Here is a 16,799-nt window from a genome sequence, read left to right on the forward strand (position 1 = left end):
ACAATAATATTTATGAAAGCTAGTGTCAATCAAGATTGGTATCTTCGTTGGTTATCATGAGTCCAGCGTTTTAAACATAATGGAATAACTTAGAGATGCCAAAAACGCAGCTATATTTAAAAAAAATCAATGTAACTAGATTGAGGTTCTTATTTAAAGCTGATTCATCATTTGCTTTGAAGATGGTAGCTTAAACAATAGTTTTTTTTAGTTGCTACTATTTTTGAAAGGACATTTGTCTTGCCCTCGAAAAGTCTATAACCCAAACATTTTTTTTTTATCCTTTTTCGACGCCGAGAGAAACTTAACGACACTAGGCTAGTAGAATGGATGCTTTCGCAGTCATCTGTATATGTCTCAATTAGACAAAGAGCATCATTAGACTTACTTTTACCCATTCGAACATGGTTCTTATAGTGGAGAGATCTCTTCTAATATTGGGCTTAACTGACTTGATCCCGCCACACTCCGCTATAGCTTTCTATATCCAAATTTCCCTTTTACCACACGCACATTCAGGTTTTGAATGTTACACACACCATTACAATCGCGACGCCCTTTATTTGGAACGTTCTGAATTGCTCCGAATACCCACGAATCAACATACGAAAGCTGCCATTCCCAGAAGTTATAAGGGTGGGTAAATATAACTTTAAACCATGTATTTTTTCGTGGATATTTGTTATCCGGCAAGGTGGTATCTCAAGCATTCGAAATAGGTAGGTAATAATAAGGGTCTGTACGTATTGATTACAAAGAGCTACAGATAGTGTCAACTTATTCTTTAGCAAGATTGATCTCATACCTCTCAACCATAGCTAGCGATTGACCTACTATTGTAGAGTTCTTACGGTTTATTTTAATAAAAGCAGACATTCCAAAAACGAACTTTCTTTCGCTGTGCCAATGGGCACCGCGCAAAATCTAACAAAAGTTTTTTTCCAAAACGGTCACTGCACTTAACCTGTTTCGACATTTACCACGAGCCATTTGTAAACCCAGATGGCAGAATCTCTCAGCCATTAGCAATGCTCGTCTTGTCGTGCGCGATGTAGGTCCAGGTTGAACCTGAAGGACTTTCAACGTTGCACACACTCCCGTTACATATTCACGCGTGAGCGTACTAACTTGATAATGATCTTAATTTGCAGGCAAAGCTTGCTGCTGATCTCTTCGACTAATCTAATGTCCCAGTCATCACTATTGGCTTCTACGATCGACTGTTATGTTCGCACGATATTCGTAACTGGGTACATTTCGACATAATGCCAGCTCTTCAGGCGAACGTAGCAGTCATACATGGATAAGCTCATCGAGCTTATGATTCCTACGAAAACGAAACTGAAATAAAGAATCATACAAATCGATGTATGTATGTATGTGTATATGTATGTATGTATGTATGTATGTATGTATGTAATAACGTCCAGCACCTTAGCACACACACACACTAGCAGAAGCGAATAGACTTTTGCTCATTCATTTTTCCCTATACGCGACTATCGTACACGGCAGCAGCGTCACATATGCGTGCACTTCCCAGTGCCAATTACTGTGTTCTGATTCGGTCTCTCGCTACTCGGATGCGCAGTATCCATCGGATGTCGGTTCCGATTGTAGAGAACCCTCGTTACCAGCACCGCAGAGGATTGACACTGCTCTTTCAATGCCACGCGGTTCAGTAGCACTCCTGTGCACACGAGCAGCATGTAGTCGCTCGCGGCAATTTTTGGAAAGTGGAAGCTTGATGCCCCGCGCGGACGCTGATACAGTGAAATCTAAATAAGCAATAGATATGATGAGCATGCTTGGATACGATGCTGGAATCCGGCTGAAAGTATTCCCTGCTGTGGCCGCCGTGGCTAGAAGTCTTTGAATAAATAGCCGCATAGATAAAGCTGGAAAAAGGCACTACGTGCACTGGATTTCCTGAGATAACGTCGATTACAATGATTTGGAAAAGTGAGAATGCTAAGAATGGAAGTACGTCCCTATGAATATAGGTGGCCCGATCAGTGTGTCTGCGGTCCAGTTGATTCCGTCTGCGGCAGTTCTTACCGCGCTGATCGCGTGTATGCTAACAGAAAAATAGGGAGCATTTCTGCTGGTCTGGTTTACTTAACGACCGAAACAAGAGAAAGACAGTGCAATATAACGACAGTGGAATGGCGAGAAAGAATATTGCCTGTCTGCAAATTGCTCTCATCGATAAAAACAATATAATGATCAGACATAGCAGAAAATAAAAATAGTTATTTCCTTGAAGAGAACAGTTTTTTTCTTTTATAGACTAGTGAATTTCGGTACAACGTATATGTATCGTATATTCGTGTAAAACGCGGCCTTAATTCGAAGTAAGTCCGCGACAAAGGTTGTTACGAAAAAGAAATTATTATATATCTCAAGGCAGTTTGTAGTTTCGAAAGCAAAATCACAGTGTTGCAAACATACGTAAATGTTTCGTATTCGTTTTTCTATGAACATTGTTTGTTTTTGCGTTATAATTATGACCTGACAAAGACTCCTCGTTGCTTATTTTGAGCTACCCTAATTATGTGGGCATTATAGCATCCCCATCAATTGTACGGCTGCTCTCCACCTTGCAGAGAACTATTTCGAATTCAATCGTTCGTGTATAGTTACACATATTCTATTTTTGTTCGGTAACGTACATCGACGGAGTTGCCGGGCGCATACCGACGCGTACTGCTGGATAACTTAGCTAGACTGGTTGATAGCCATTTAGAAGGTGAACGATTTCCCGGACATAATGATACTCGGTAACAGTAGATTAGTAAAAGTGGTATCATTGTGTTGAAATCAAATCGTTACGTTATCGCTTCGATAGGCGAAGCAGCAGTACAGTAAAGATGCTGGATTATTATAGATCCGTCTCACATTGTAACTCTGTTTCGACATCACATCTGTCGTATCTACGTTTTAGTCTATGTGCGACCCGCACATGGGCATTTAGTCCTGTAAGTACTATCTCTCCAGCATTGCTTCAGTCGACATTTGCAGTCGTCCCGAATATAAGCACGGTGACTTTTGTGTGCTGTTCAAAAATACACTTATTTTTCTCTAAATAAGCGTGCTAGTTTATCAAGTACCACGCAGTACTCGAGGTGCGGTGAGTACGTGCCACCATCTTGCATCTTTCTCTCGCTCCCGCTCGTGCGCGCGCTGTGTATCTATACACGAGACGGCGAGGCGCTTGTAATAATACATCTAGAGGAGAGTCGTTAAGGGAAAAAAACAAAGACATTTTATAATGTTCTATATTAACTGGTTCTATATCTCAAGGTAGCACCATATGAACTACTCGTCTGGCCAATTGTGGATGAGCTGTAATGATGAATACAGCTAATTATATTTTGTGATTTAGTCAACAAGCGTAGTTTGTGTTTCCCTTTTATGGCGGTCAAAGTTAGCACGGAAATGTCGGTAGAGGAAGCAGATCTCGAAGATTAGGCAGACATTCGAAGCCGAACGGGCTTTGCTGAATTATCGGAAGCACGGTGGCACCATTACCCTATTATTTTAATTATATATCATAATAGCGATTATATCTAATTGTACAAAAACAAATCAACCGAATGAAGTACTCCCTGATGCCACAAAGATGGCCTTATTGTCGACTGCGAATGTTGTGATTACAGTAATAGCAGAGACTTCGATAGCGAACAAGCTAGACTTATCTCACAAATTGCCCAATTCTACTGAGTGAGATACTTGCACCTTGCTTTTACTATTGATAAAAATACTATTTCACGTTTTTATCTAACGATATATATATATATATATATATATAATAGCAACAATAGCTTGTATATACACATAGTATAATTAGATCAACGATTACTTTACATATCGTTGGTTACGGTATTAGCTGTGTATTTAACAAAGTCTCCTTGAGTAGCATGGCTTCTAACCAGTAAGTTAGCGCATTCGTATCGCATAGGGCCGTCGTAAAACGAATTCGATGTGTTTTCGAGATATCTAAACGATGAGACAAACGTAAGCAACGGCCTTCCTCACGAAGAGGATATCATATCAGTGCAAAAATAATCAAGTAACTTTATCAGGTAACTTACACAGCATCTGTAGGCAACCTTTTGTTGTTTCGCAACTTCTTTAAACTTCGTAGGTTCATCTTCCACATGATAATCCACAAGACTGACAGTTTTTGGTGCTTCTTGATGGGCAAGCTTCGACATACAACTATATCGCAATGGCATAACAATAAGATCACGGTTACTGATCTTTTTAGCCAGAAGGCTAATGAGATTTGCTTTATAAGTGCGCTTCAATTAGCTGGACTAAGCAAGAGTTCACTCTACTAATTGTATTGAAAAAGCTGTTGGTATACACGCACGTACTTTACAGGATTTTATCCTATTTGCAGCCTTAGCATCAACTCCCGGCATTGAGAGTACTATTATCGTTGGCATAAACAACGGAAGGGACCAGAACATGTACGCCGCAGATTAGTTCTTAAGACAGTACAAACTCACGGATAGGTTAGAATAAGTTTCATCAAACGGCCGAAATCAAGCTCCTTTAAAACATATGAGTTCTTAATAATGGAAAGAAAGAAAGAAAATAGGGGAAGAGTGCGGTACCGTACGCTCGCTTGAGACGCAATTTTCTCTCGAGTATTTTACGCTCTTGTTTTTTTTCTTACGATGGCTTAAGATAGTTTTTCTTTTTCGACTCATACAGAAAATCTGTGTCTTGTTTATTCTCGATCATTGCTAGTATCTCAGATACGCAGAGGGATAACAAGTTGGATAACTTTTCTCGAACAAATGATCGACATCAACCAATCAACCAGGCCAACTACTATTTATCGTTTTCTCATTTTGTTGTCCTGTTCGCCTTCTTCGCATTAGCCTTCAGTTTTGTTATCTCCCTGTTGGAACCGCTGTCAAAGACAATCAGGTTATAGGCCACACAATATTACGCACTATCTGTCACTTCGACGGCGGAAAGCAACACGTGTTACTGGCTCTCTCCGAATTGCCGCCGTCTGATAAGATTCGACGAAACAAAACAGAACCCTGTGTAGACGCGCAAACACACGCTACATACACGATAGCATGGAAATAATATTCTGTCCGCCACTTTTGCCCGCTTTGGGTCTCACCGTAGTTTAGCATGGGCACGAGAAGTGCTGACATGCACAAAACGATCGCTGTGCTTTTTGCCCCCGTCGGAAACAACAGAAAACAGCAACAGAACTTCTACTGATAATATTAATCACTAGGGGAGTGGACCTCTATCGAGGGGGCGCCATCGTCTGTCTGGAAAGGAGGACAAATGGAAAAACAGACATATTAGAACACTGGTATTAATAACACAAGCGAACTATAGCTAGCGAAGGAAAGTCAACACTGAGTTATCGATGCCAACAGGAGCCAATTGAACAAGTTTGCTCTTGCCACGAAACCTTAACTATTCGTAGACATATATTAACTGTGATATATAGTCACTCCGTGTTTTAATAGATAGATTGCAGACAAACATTGGGCTGGGTGCACGTCTGTCCAATAAAGTAATGCCAGCAATATTATTGTTTCTGCCCAAACCTAAATCACACGTTATAATGATAAACCTAAAATATTTGACTTAATCGGTTCAGAATCGCTCTCCTGTGTGTCACGATAAGCGCATAGATAAGAATTGATTTCTGTCCACGAGCGGATCGAATACGTTGTAACTTAAGACACGTCCACAGACATTGCCGGTATGGGACTTCGCTTTTCTGTAATCGTTGTGTTCGTCAATTAGTCAACCATAGGCACGCTTGACCGATTGCAGTACGGTACATTTTCGATTCGTATATTTCCCGACACTAAAATAAATCAAATACTTTTGCTTGCTCTGGAAGCAGCTTAACGGAATGTGTCAGTGACAACAAGATGCTTCGATCGTGACTCTTAAAGCAACGAAAATACTATTCAAGATACATACAGATATATCTAGGCATGGAATGGGCCTAAACCGCATTTGTTCGACGTCTTCTTCCAACGTTGCCAGACAACACTAATCGGTCGTAGACAGGGCAGAGACAGCAAGACCGAGCGCTATTCACAAACACACACGATTAACTTGTTGCGTCGCAAATTCTGGTTCAGTTGAGCGTTTAAAAGCCATGCCAGGGGGCAGTTATCGCAAGCGTTATGATAGACAGTCATAGACTCAACGGTGGTTGTCGACGTTATAGCAGCGATACGTCAATGGCACAAATGGTTTTCTTTTCTACATTACCGAATGGCAGGTCTGAGTAGCAGGCTGTGGTGGCTGTAAAGTTTGAGGCTGTAGTTGAGATCGAGACATCGTCAACGGAACGAGATCGGTCGAGGCTTAAACTTCAGCGGCAACTGAAGGTTTCCATCAGATACTGCTACTTCGACAGAGTAGCATAGAGGGAATAAGAGCAGGCATTACTTTGCAACGACTTGGTAAGTTGTTCCTTTTCATAGCATTGCATCCCGTGGGACTGACCGCTGGTTTACTTCGCTTCTGCCCGATCTCAGTCTAAGCATGGGTTTCGAACGCGTACGTTTCGGTTACGGTCACCATAGTAACCCTCTAGCCTTAACGACCTGCTGACAGCCTCAAGCAGCACCTTTGGCACTACGTGAGCTCTCGTTTCGTCAGAGATGCTGCTGCTGCGGACTGCTGTGGAAATTTCGGAACCCCAGTGTCACTAATGCTGTCTCGAAACTGCCGTCTAGATCAAACAGCCTTACCAATGCTGTTAGGTCCTTTGGCAGGGCTGGCCATGATGACGCTGGTACAAGTTACCATTGACAGAATGAGTAGGGCTACTAGGGGTTGGTTTGAAGCTCGGATGCTATAGGACTTCTGTCAGGATGAAGGGAGGCTAACGGGAGCTGCCTGAACTGCTTGTGATCTGGTCGCTCTCCGTCTCTTTCTGATTCTCCCTTAACATTGGTAGGCCTGTGTATCGTACGGAACTAACTCAACTTTGGTGATATGGGAACTTTGTTCACTGCTTCATGCCGCTTGAGTTCAGATAGTAGCAGTAGACTTGACAAATTGCCAAATAGCCAGAGAAGTGAGACACTAAACATATTCCGTCTTGAATCTAGTCGATGCCATTCCTCTCGAGACCAGCTTCGAGCTGAAATCAAGCTATATACGCCTCGAGTTCGCGTGCACTATACGAACAATCGTGCAAACTTGTCACGCATATGGGAAACTGTTTAGGTAACGATACAGCACGTGTTATTACGATACGGGAATAGCGTTCGGTTATATTATCTCATTTTAAGGCTAGCAACTAATGGCTTATAATGATGCCCAGACATGCCACACCTTTTGGGCTAAATAATAGGTTAAACGTTAAAAAGGCATACAAATATGTAGAGCCGAAATGTGTTACAATTTATTCCACACACTTTGTGCATATAGAGATGTTTGAAATAAATTGGTACACGTTTTGATAGACTACTTAGCTTATGGTGCAACAATGCGTCAGCCCCTCGTACTAAAAGAGGTCTATTTTTTTAGAACAGAACCCTGAACTCAGGGTGAGAAAACAGGAGATTTATGTTTGGAATATTGGCAAATACCACTTATAATTCGAGATATTCGCAAAAGAAAAAATAGAAAACTAAATAAATAATCCAAATATTAAAGTAGCTAATAGTAACAATAAAATAGTAGCTTTCCTTAATTGTCCAATATTGAGAATTTGAGTAGTCGTCAGCCTATACGCGGCTTCCTTAGAGTGTGAGAAGGACCGCTATCGGACGAAAAGGAATATCCACCTTACGGATTAGATTGTAAGGTTCCCTAAATTAATCAAAATAATGCAAAAAGTAATTTCTAATTTTTCTCAAATTTTATATAGAAATCAGCAGCTTTTTTGAAAGGAAGGAGCCATCAACATAAATTTCACAAATATTTTATACTTGTTACGCTTTTTTCGACAATCCTAAAAACGGCTTCAAACATTTTGCTTACTTTGGATGCATGGGCTCGACTCGACAAGAAAAGCTGATGTTGGAAAGCTTATTTTTGGACAAAATTTACTTTCTTCTATGTTTAAAATCGCAGAGGCCATTTACGGTTTTTTTTTTACTTGTAGAGTTTGCATACGGTTACTTGTAGAATATGAAGTTTATTTTGTAAATAAACTCTGCCGGGCTATGTATCCCCTCATACTTTGCAGGCCCGAGGTGTGTTTAGCTGGACTCGTCGGTGGCTCGAATCATCATCCCCTACTAGCATTCCCGTATACTTAGCCGGCCATTTTTCGAAACAATGCAGTTTTCCATTAGCCCGCGAAGTTCAATTTCAAAAAGAAACCATTCAAAAAGATGAGGGAAAATTCGAAAAAAAAAAGACGAAACAACAGTAAAAACATTTTAAAAGTAAACAAAGAAACGCCTAAAATTAAGTTGTTGCCATATTTTTATGTACAGTGTAAGTTTTGTTCAAAACTAAGTAATGAAAGAATATAATACTCCAATTAGGGCACTCACTGCAACCTGCGAATGCTTTCCGATCCTTGATCGTCGGCAGAATCGCACTCTGACTTTGACTTACGTCTATAATCAGTACAACGTTGTAAACGACAGTTGACGCGACACGCTTCAAGGGTGGAGTACGACCAGCGACTTATCCAAAACAAGGTTGCCCTTGGAGAACTTTGTTATTTGTACGGCCATCGCTTTTGCGATAAGTTCGAGTTGCCGGGTGAATACGTTGACTGCACAGCCAGCTCTTCCCCATGAACACGCATACACGAAGCGGAAATTGCCAATCACTCCACACTTTTAGCTGGATGGCACAGACAGCGTTCATGATCACACTAGCATTCAGCTATGAAACACATTTATAAATAATCAGTGACTTGTTTTATTCGATTCAAATCCATTAAAGAAGACAACATATAGATAAATTTATTATAATTTAGCAGGCTGATCTGTGTGTGTCTGTTTTTTGCACCTCATATTAGTTTGTCTGTGAGCAGAGTCACGGACAACTTTGTACAACAATCTATGTATAAAATGCAAACACTAGTGAACGTGATGACTCAGTAGGCATGCTTATCGGCGGATGCGATGTTTGTATACATATTCACGTGACCGGAAAGTTGCTAAAATGGGCATTACTTAGAATAATGCGATGAGCCGGTAAGACAAACGGTAGTTTTTTTTGATAACCGCCTGTTATATACTCGACACCACTATTTCGAAACATTAAGTTTCGGTCTCACAAGTGAGTACCTGTTCGAGATTATCCAATATTAACGTGCAACTACTCTTACTAGTAACTGGATGTTGATTTCGAGCAAATCGTTAATACTAGAGGATGCGATGGAGATGATAATACGAAATTAGACTAATTATAACGGGGCAAAATAAGTATCTGTTCTGGGTTATAGGAACGCTCGTTCGGCGGATTGCCTAAAACAATTGCACAATAAAAATGTGCCCGAAGGAAACTGAACGAGCATATTTAATATTTACATGTCTGCTTTCTTTTCTATAGGTCAACCTGAGTAGTAATTTTATCTAACATCAAGTTAAAAATTATTGGCGTAGTCGAGGGACAGCGTTCTCAAGCTTTCCACAGAAAACTTAGAGTCGATTGGCACTGAACGCGCGTCACCATGTTTAATCTCGATTGTCTACACCTCACCACGGCTAAAGCGTTACATTTATTATCGATTTGAAGACTAGGTGATACTTCACATTGAGTCTTGGAGTGCCTTATTCTCGATAGCACAAGGTAAAAAGAAATTGCAGTAAATCAAATAGTACCGCTGACGCGCGCCTAACTCCTCTTGTAACTCATGAGCTAAATCGCGATACATATTCGTCGGCACAAAGGATGCTGTTCTGCAGGCCTCTGCCATGTAGACTCGAGGGTCGTCACAATATGGACAGCATACATGTACTAATCACTTTAGTGAATTAGTGACTGCATTTCGAAGCAGTATTGGACCTTCCGCAGGTTAACCTACGGAAACCTTTACTTTCTCCAACTTTAAACAGTCCAACCTGAGGATTCGAACACGTAAGACAGGAAGAAATACAGAAAAATAACTGAAATTATTTTTCCTTAAAGAGAATCCCCACTTTCACCAAGCAATAATTTGTTTTTCCAATTTGTACATACGTCATACTGTATTGCACCCACCTATCCTGTATTCGAATTAATTATACTACTTCCTTGTTTATCAAAGCTGATAATGAGGGAACACAACCGAAACGAACGAGACGATTAACTACTGTAACTAAAATCTCGTTAACAAATTCTACATTTTCTAATTAATAGCTTCGTTTAATTAATTAATAGCACACGTTTTCTACGAGCATGTCTAGGATTTGAAATCCTAAAGACAACCACTACTATTCTATTTTATCCCAAAATGACCCTATCCGGCGTCACCTCGTCCACGGGCCAGCAAAACTACTGACGTGCCATTTGCGATTTAGTTAGTGCTTCTGCCCCAGACCCATCAGGTGCAGGGAAAATAGACTTGAGGGGCTTCAGAACCTGGGGGGTTTTCGGGGTACAAAGGGAAAGGAATTATAAAAGGAGAAGGGGCACGCACTCAATTCGCGTCCTCTCTTTCTAAAAATACTGCTACCGCCAGCTGCTTCGTCTTTCGCCTGTCACGTGCGCTCCTGTCACATACGCGACTGTGTGAGCTATTTTTAGAAGCTTGACCCCAACTTGGACCTCTGCTCTCATATTCTCACTACCGTTGCCATCTGATAGCTGCCGAAGGTCGAATCGGCTGTCCAGAGAAAGTTCTTACTCTCTAATATCTTGTAATCAAAAGCTACTAATTAAAGTTTAATTTTGTTGCATTGTTGTCATACAAGTTGAAACATGCTAGAAGTGTTGGGTAGACCGTCCGTCTAAGCGAACAATATGGCAATAAGTGATGGCAAGTTAACAAACAAAAATGCAGACCATTTTTGTCGTTGAGATCGAGTGGGTGTTACGAAGTGAAACCTGCTATGGAATCTCCATAGCTGCTTGAAGGGGACGCTTGGGGGTGATGCGTCTACATCGAAAATGGGTTAGGTGGTTGGACGAGTGTGTGGGCAGATTGTTACGACCATAGATATTCCCTGTCCTTCTCTGTTTTGACTAACTCTTTTTTAAGTCCTTTCCGGTAAATCTTGTATTTTCTGTAAAAATACTCAACAGTTGCCTAGAGACGGTTTGAGAAAGAAAGGGAGCGAGTAGATTGGTAGTAGAATCGTTCGTCGTACCAGCAAACAGTTCCAGAACATACCGAGACATCATAACTGCCCGATGTTAGAACGGGCTACATCGGTAAGCGTCCATAACCGGCCAGGAGGCCGATGGCTTAGGCACAACATTCGGCCAAAGCGTGCCTATGGTGGCTTGACGCTAACGTTAACTTGAATCGTCACGGAAGTTTTTCAGGTTGGCTGATCGATCGTTAAGGGTGGTAAGGACCGCTTGCTTTGCCCTTGCCCACTTTGGCACAATGGAAAGCTGCCGTCAACGAAGAGGCAACTGACGTCATTGCGCGAGTCTTCGCGGCGAACGGATTCACGCTTAGCCGAGTAACTTCATGCCTGAATGCACCGTAGCCTGTAAGGCAATAACAGCATGAGGCGGTTCTCGAGCAACACAACGTCACAACAGACGTGCACCCTCATCTAAATGGAAACCTACAAACTTTTGACCTACGGCGGCCCTGCTTCCCCCTAGTTCTGCACACTACCATCAGCTATTAGACTACTTGCTGGCTACCGTAAAGGCGTCTTTGCTCTCTTGCTGTGGATGCAGCTACTGCGCAAACCGCCACCATGCTGGGTCGGGCTAAAAAATCCTGCTGGGCAGAAAGAATGTTTCGCAGAAGGAGTTCACGATAAAGGAATGATCGCGCGGAAAGCGGGATTAGAAACGCACAACGCAGAGGATTCGGGACTTAAATACGGAAGCGAAGACGACAGCAGGGAACTTTCAATAAGAATAAGACAGAAATAGTAAGTGACCACCGAATAGGAATACAGTTTATTCCTAACAGCGGTATGTATATTGAGAGTTGAACCTTCAGGGCCTAGGTATGGTTTGAGGCACGTTGGCCCTCGTGGAAATCGTAGAAGCAAAGCTGCGCAACTATAGGTGCTGTGCTTATTTCCTTAGAGATTATGCCTGCTGGCCTTTGTTAGGGCCGGGTAGAATAGTTAAACGATAAATAGTGAAAAAAATAAAGAAATAGAGTTAGAGGAACCTAGTTCAAGGGTCAAGGATAGGGGAATGAGATTAGGTCCACAGCACAAGTGGCTATTTAATATATACTATACGTTAAAGAAGTGCGTTGAGATTTCTAATACGTAATAAATCAATGACCAGGTCAGAAAATAATACATCTAGCATATTTGAGACAGCTGTTTAATAGAGAGAGGGTATGAAAAAAATTTCAAGTACATATTTGCAATTAGGATTTTTATAAAGGCATCAAATACGTACATATTTAAGCGCACTATATTTTAGCTAATGTCGTTATAATTGAATCGCTGAAAATATCCCAGTTCGGAATAACCATTATTTAAAAGCCTAGGCCAATTTTAAAAAGCTTTCGAAGCAAATAGAGAACGTCTAATTAGAAAATACACAAATTTTGTATCAGTGCTTACACCGATAACGTCGGTATTGATGCCGCTAATGTTGGCCGAAAATAGCTATCTAGCAAATAAAGGCGACCTCAAATAAAATTTGACCAGACGTGACCTAGACGTACCGATTCAAAGCAACTTGGCAGCTCCCAATAAACTCTTGCTGAATAAATGGCAGCAGTAAATGCAGCAACAGTAATCAAACGCGTGATCAAGATTATCGACTGCAAAAGGAAACATGGGCAATGGTCTTGTTTCCTAACAAAGAAGGGTGAATCCTTTCGCAGCAGAGAAAAAATATTTGAATCAAGCTAGGTCTGGAATGGAATGGGTAGATTCGTAGAAAGTGTACTTAGAACGAAAGAAACAACTAAGATAAATTCAAGTCGATCTGCTTGCCCTTGGCACATGTGGATGGCACCGTGTGGGACCTTACGATCCTTTCTTCTCTTTATTTCTTTCGTTTTCTTCCTGTCTGAGTGACACCATTGACGTTTGGCTTTTTTCCAGAACCGAAATAATTGTTTTTTTTTACATATATCTATCTAGTATCTTTACAAGGGATGGTTTTTCCAGGTCACATATCACGCCCTAGAGTGAGAATATTGTATCTGGCTGGAATACAACCTGGCTGGACTAAGGAGAATTTTTTTTGTAAATTTGAACGTGCAAACGTTTTCGCGATTAGCCTAGTAATGACATTTTGTCCATCATAATGGCGAGCAATGCAAAGTTGAATGGAGAACTTGACTATCAATACAACTAACAAAACAGTTTTGTCCTTCCCAAACATCCGTCTAGAGCTCTGCTACTATTATTACTACTATTATATTACTAATACAAAGGAAAGATGACAGTCCTGTTTCCGTACAACTGTCGCTATACAAGAATTATCGGCTGTGCTTTTATTCAAGTCCAACGCATCAAATAAGTTGTGCTTTACTTTCTCATCGGAACGGGTATCTTATCATTACACTATCAACATTCAACAAAATGCTATTTACCAGCACAGTTGTGTACCTATGTTGGGATTTACCCAGAAACACGCCCAGGGTGGCGGGTCACGATAATAACAATCGACCGGTTGCTTGTTTAGACAACTGACCCATTGCGAGGGTCACCATCACCCGAAAAATCTGCTGTGAAACACAATGGACACATTATAGTCATATAACAAGTTATGCAACATGCAGCTGCCTGTCAATCTTTGCTGTCGACTTCGTCATCTTTTTTGAAAAAGGCATACACGGAACGAGACATAAGGATACCCTGTTCATAGAGGTCATGTGCACACTATTGCCGTTCGTCGTATGCTGTATAGTGGTCAACCATCTTGGCAAGCTATTCCTAGGCGGGTCCGTACATCGTTTAACGGTGGAATCGACTTCTGCTAATTGATGGCGGCTGGTGTGCCGCACACGCGAATAGGGCATTACATTTATTTCCGTGTTTCGAGCAGCAGAAATTCTAAGCGCTGGGATGATCGAAAATTGGATGAACGATACATATATCATTGGAAATGTGGCTGTATCGTGAATAGTGACTATTCGTGTAAACTGAATTAAAACCCTGGGACTGTTTGAGAGGAATTGTTTGGACACAATCTGTTAATTGTTGGAAGTGCTCCAACATAGAATAATATATTGGATACAAAAAACTACACGTTCATTCAAAGTTGTAAAAATTGTTTAGCGTCATTACGAATCTAGTGGTACCGCATCGTTTGGGGCCCGGTGACGTAACGATATGCCTGAGACCGAAAAAATGTCAGAGGCCATTTTCTAGGCGGTTCATCCCTAAAGACATATTATTATCCAGAGTAGGTTGGTGAAAGAAAAGAAAAAGAGTTCCCGCCTAGTTTGTCTGGGGTAGTTCGTCATACTGGGAACAGATACGTTAAGGCCCATTGACGACTGTACAAATTCATCTGTCGTAGCCAGTTCAACGTATTCTACCGATCAAAAAGGGTCTAAGATAAGGCAAAAAAGGCAAAAAAAAAAACACATGTGAACATCAAGTTTTCAGTACAACGAAGTCGCTGAGAGTGGCACGTGATGGCAACATGGGTTATGATGTGGGTCGCCTCTCATATAAACGACATTGTCAAATTATGTATAGGTAAAAGTACGGTGGTGACGTGTCTTCCTTCAATGATTAGCAACATTACAGGTGGCTTAGGGTCGAAACTCGGCGTCGGAGCGAAAGAGCTTCTTTTGATAGGTTTCTTTATGTACTAAGTTTGTTGGTAACGACTTTAAAAAGGCGACAACTAATTTTTTGCAGAATTGATTTGCAAAGTTTAATGTGTGAACAACCGCCCACAGCTATCGTACATTGACAGGCGCTCGGAAATAAAATACCAGCGAGTATCATTATTCGATGCATGTTGACTAATGGGAAAATTAAGGCCAAGCTAAAAAGCTGAATTTTAATCACGGAACGCCTTGTGCACGTATCGATCACCGTATCGTTTGCAGCGCACGGGACATCAGGCCATCACTTGTTGTGTTTGTTGTCTAGAAACAGAGATACAATATTTGCAGTATCTGCGTGTCGTGATTGGTAATTTTATGCTTCTTAACGTTGTTACTATGTTCAAGAACTCATATGCATCGAACTGTCTATAGAAAAATTCACTTGTTTGACTAGTCTAGTCCGCTGTTTTGGCAGATACTGTTGTCTGATGTGGCCGAATATAAAAACAATATGAATCTGCCAATGGAAAACACCGTTGCAATATCACCACAAGCTAACAGAGGGCTAAGGTGGTATCCCCAGGGAAAAGCTCGGTGCCATCTCGGTATGTATCAGCATTAAGATTCATTTTTCTTTTGTTAAGTAATCGCTAAGCGAATATACTTCAGCCGCCTGTATTTCTAACCAAACATAATTCAGCCTGTTGCCACGACACAAAAAGCAGACGGCTCACTAGGAATTTTAACAGAAGTTCATCACGAAGCTCCCTTAGCGCGAGACGATGACACCATATCGACAAGTTACCTACGCAGATTTTATTAAATAGTATTTTATTAATACTGAAGAATTACCTAAGTTTCCCAGTGGTTTCTTAGGGTGCACCTGTTTCGTCGTTGCTATGATGTATATGAACAACCCATAAACTTATAACGTATTAGTAAGGTGTTGCACTCATTCCAATTTAAGTAGCTGCAATACATACAATTAAATGGACTTAGAGTTATATTGCGTTTCAGCGATGACAGAAATTACAATTTTCGCGGGTTCCACACTCACACTTCGCGCCACTCTGTGTTACTTTGACCAGTCGGCGCGTTCTATTTCACCATTGAGCGCGACTGTTGTCGACGTTGGATAGGTGATAGGGTTTGGGTAAACTTGACTGGCTTGAGTGTTTTGTTATAATTTCCATCTTTCAATATGTAAAGTGTTGAAATAAGCAACGAAACCAATGTTAGTGAGGAAGAAAAAATTGCTTCGCTAAAACAAAGCTGAAATAGTCGATGCTTTTCAGCGACTGTACAGTTCAGGAAACTGAGAGAAACCCTCCAGCTGTCATCGCATAAAATTGGTAACAGAAATCGAAAAGGACATACAATGATTAGTAACGAACTCCATTTCGTATACGCTTCCTCAGAGCAGATTAAAGGGCCATGGACTCGCCGCTCAAAGGGCTTTGATTCATGGGGAATAGGCCTGTAATAAAAAACCATCGGCTGAACGCCTAAATGAAAGAAACCAGCCTTCATCGGGCAAACCAAGTAAAAAAATTGGGTCGCTGAGAATGGAGGGAATATTTGTTTCTCGGACGAATCTTGTTTTCATGTTCTTGGAAAAAAAAAATGCCCATCATGCCCTCAAGCGTGTTGGTGAATAATTTTCTGAAAATTGCGTCGTACTGAAAATCAAACATCCATCAAAAGCTATAATATGGTCTGCTATTTCCGGCAAAGACACTGGGATAACACGGTTCTTATAGGATATAGTAAGGTAGCAGAAATATGTTGAGCTTGATGCTGCCTTAGGTACATTTCCTGTAAATTTCCGCTTACAATGCAGAGTCTAGTCACAGAGCTCGGAAGATCTCTAGGGTACTCATTGTTAATGATGTGCAGGCGCTGCCTTAGCCTGCTAATTCGGCAGACTCGAACTCTGTAGAGAAAATCTGGAAAACCG

General features: G+C 41.1%; 2 protein-coding genes across 17 annotated transcripts in view; one reads left to right on the forward strand and one right to left on the reverse strand.

Annotated features, from left to right (window-relative positions):
* The window catches only part of LOC111252877 (uncharacterized), a 67,818-nt gene that overhangs the window by 48,816 nt on the left and 2,203 nt on the right, over positions 1-16,799 (forward strand). For 3 of the 5 annotated variants that reach the window (XR_015329816.1, XR_015329819.1, XR_015329820.1), the window contains exon 10: positions 1,152-2,270. The gene's annotated coding sequence lies outside the window, so the exon portion shown is untranslated. Of the gene's footprint in view, positions 1-1,151; positions 2,271-11,437; positions 12,015-16,799 lie in introns of those variants that run through there. The other 2 variants (XR_015329817.1, XR_015329818.1) reach the window with 1 other exon arrangement.
* LOC111252878 (solute carrier family 2, facilitated glucose transporter member 1-like) overlaps positions 1-16,799 on the reverse strand; it is a 54,864-nt gene that overhangs the window by 12,064 nt on the left and 26,001 nt on the right. Inside the window, exons 1-2 of one of the 12 annotated variants that reach the window (XM_022811463.2) lie at positions 5,147-5,270; positions 4,095-4,221 (exon numbers count right to left, since the gene is read on the reverse strand). The exons of 6 other annotated variants lie outside the window; for them this stretch is intronic. In XM_022811463.2, the coding sequence (XP_022667198.1) occupies positions 4,095-4,217 (123 nt within the window). In that variant the 5' untranslated portion in view covers positions 4,218-4,221; positions 5,147-5,270. Of the gene's footprint in view, positions 1-4,094; positions 4,554-4,967; positions 5,109-5,146; positions 5,271-16,799 lie in introns of those variants that run through there. 5 more of the 12 variants (XM_086992345.1, XM_022811462.2, XM_086992348.1 and 2 more) reach the window with 5 other exon arrangements.

The sequence above is a fragment of the Varroa destructor genome, unplaced genomic scaffold (assembly GCF_002443255.2).
Source record: "Varroa destructor unplaced genomic scaffold, Vdes_3.0 BEIS01000006.1, whole genome shotgun sequence".
Classification (NCBI taxonomy): Eukaryota; Metazoa; Arthropoda; class Arachnida; order Mesostigmata; family Varroidae; genus Varroa; species Varroa destructor.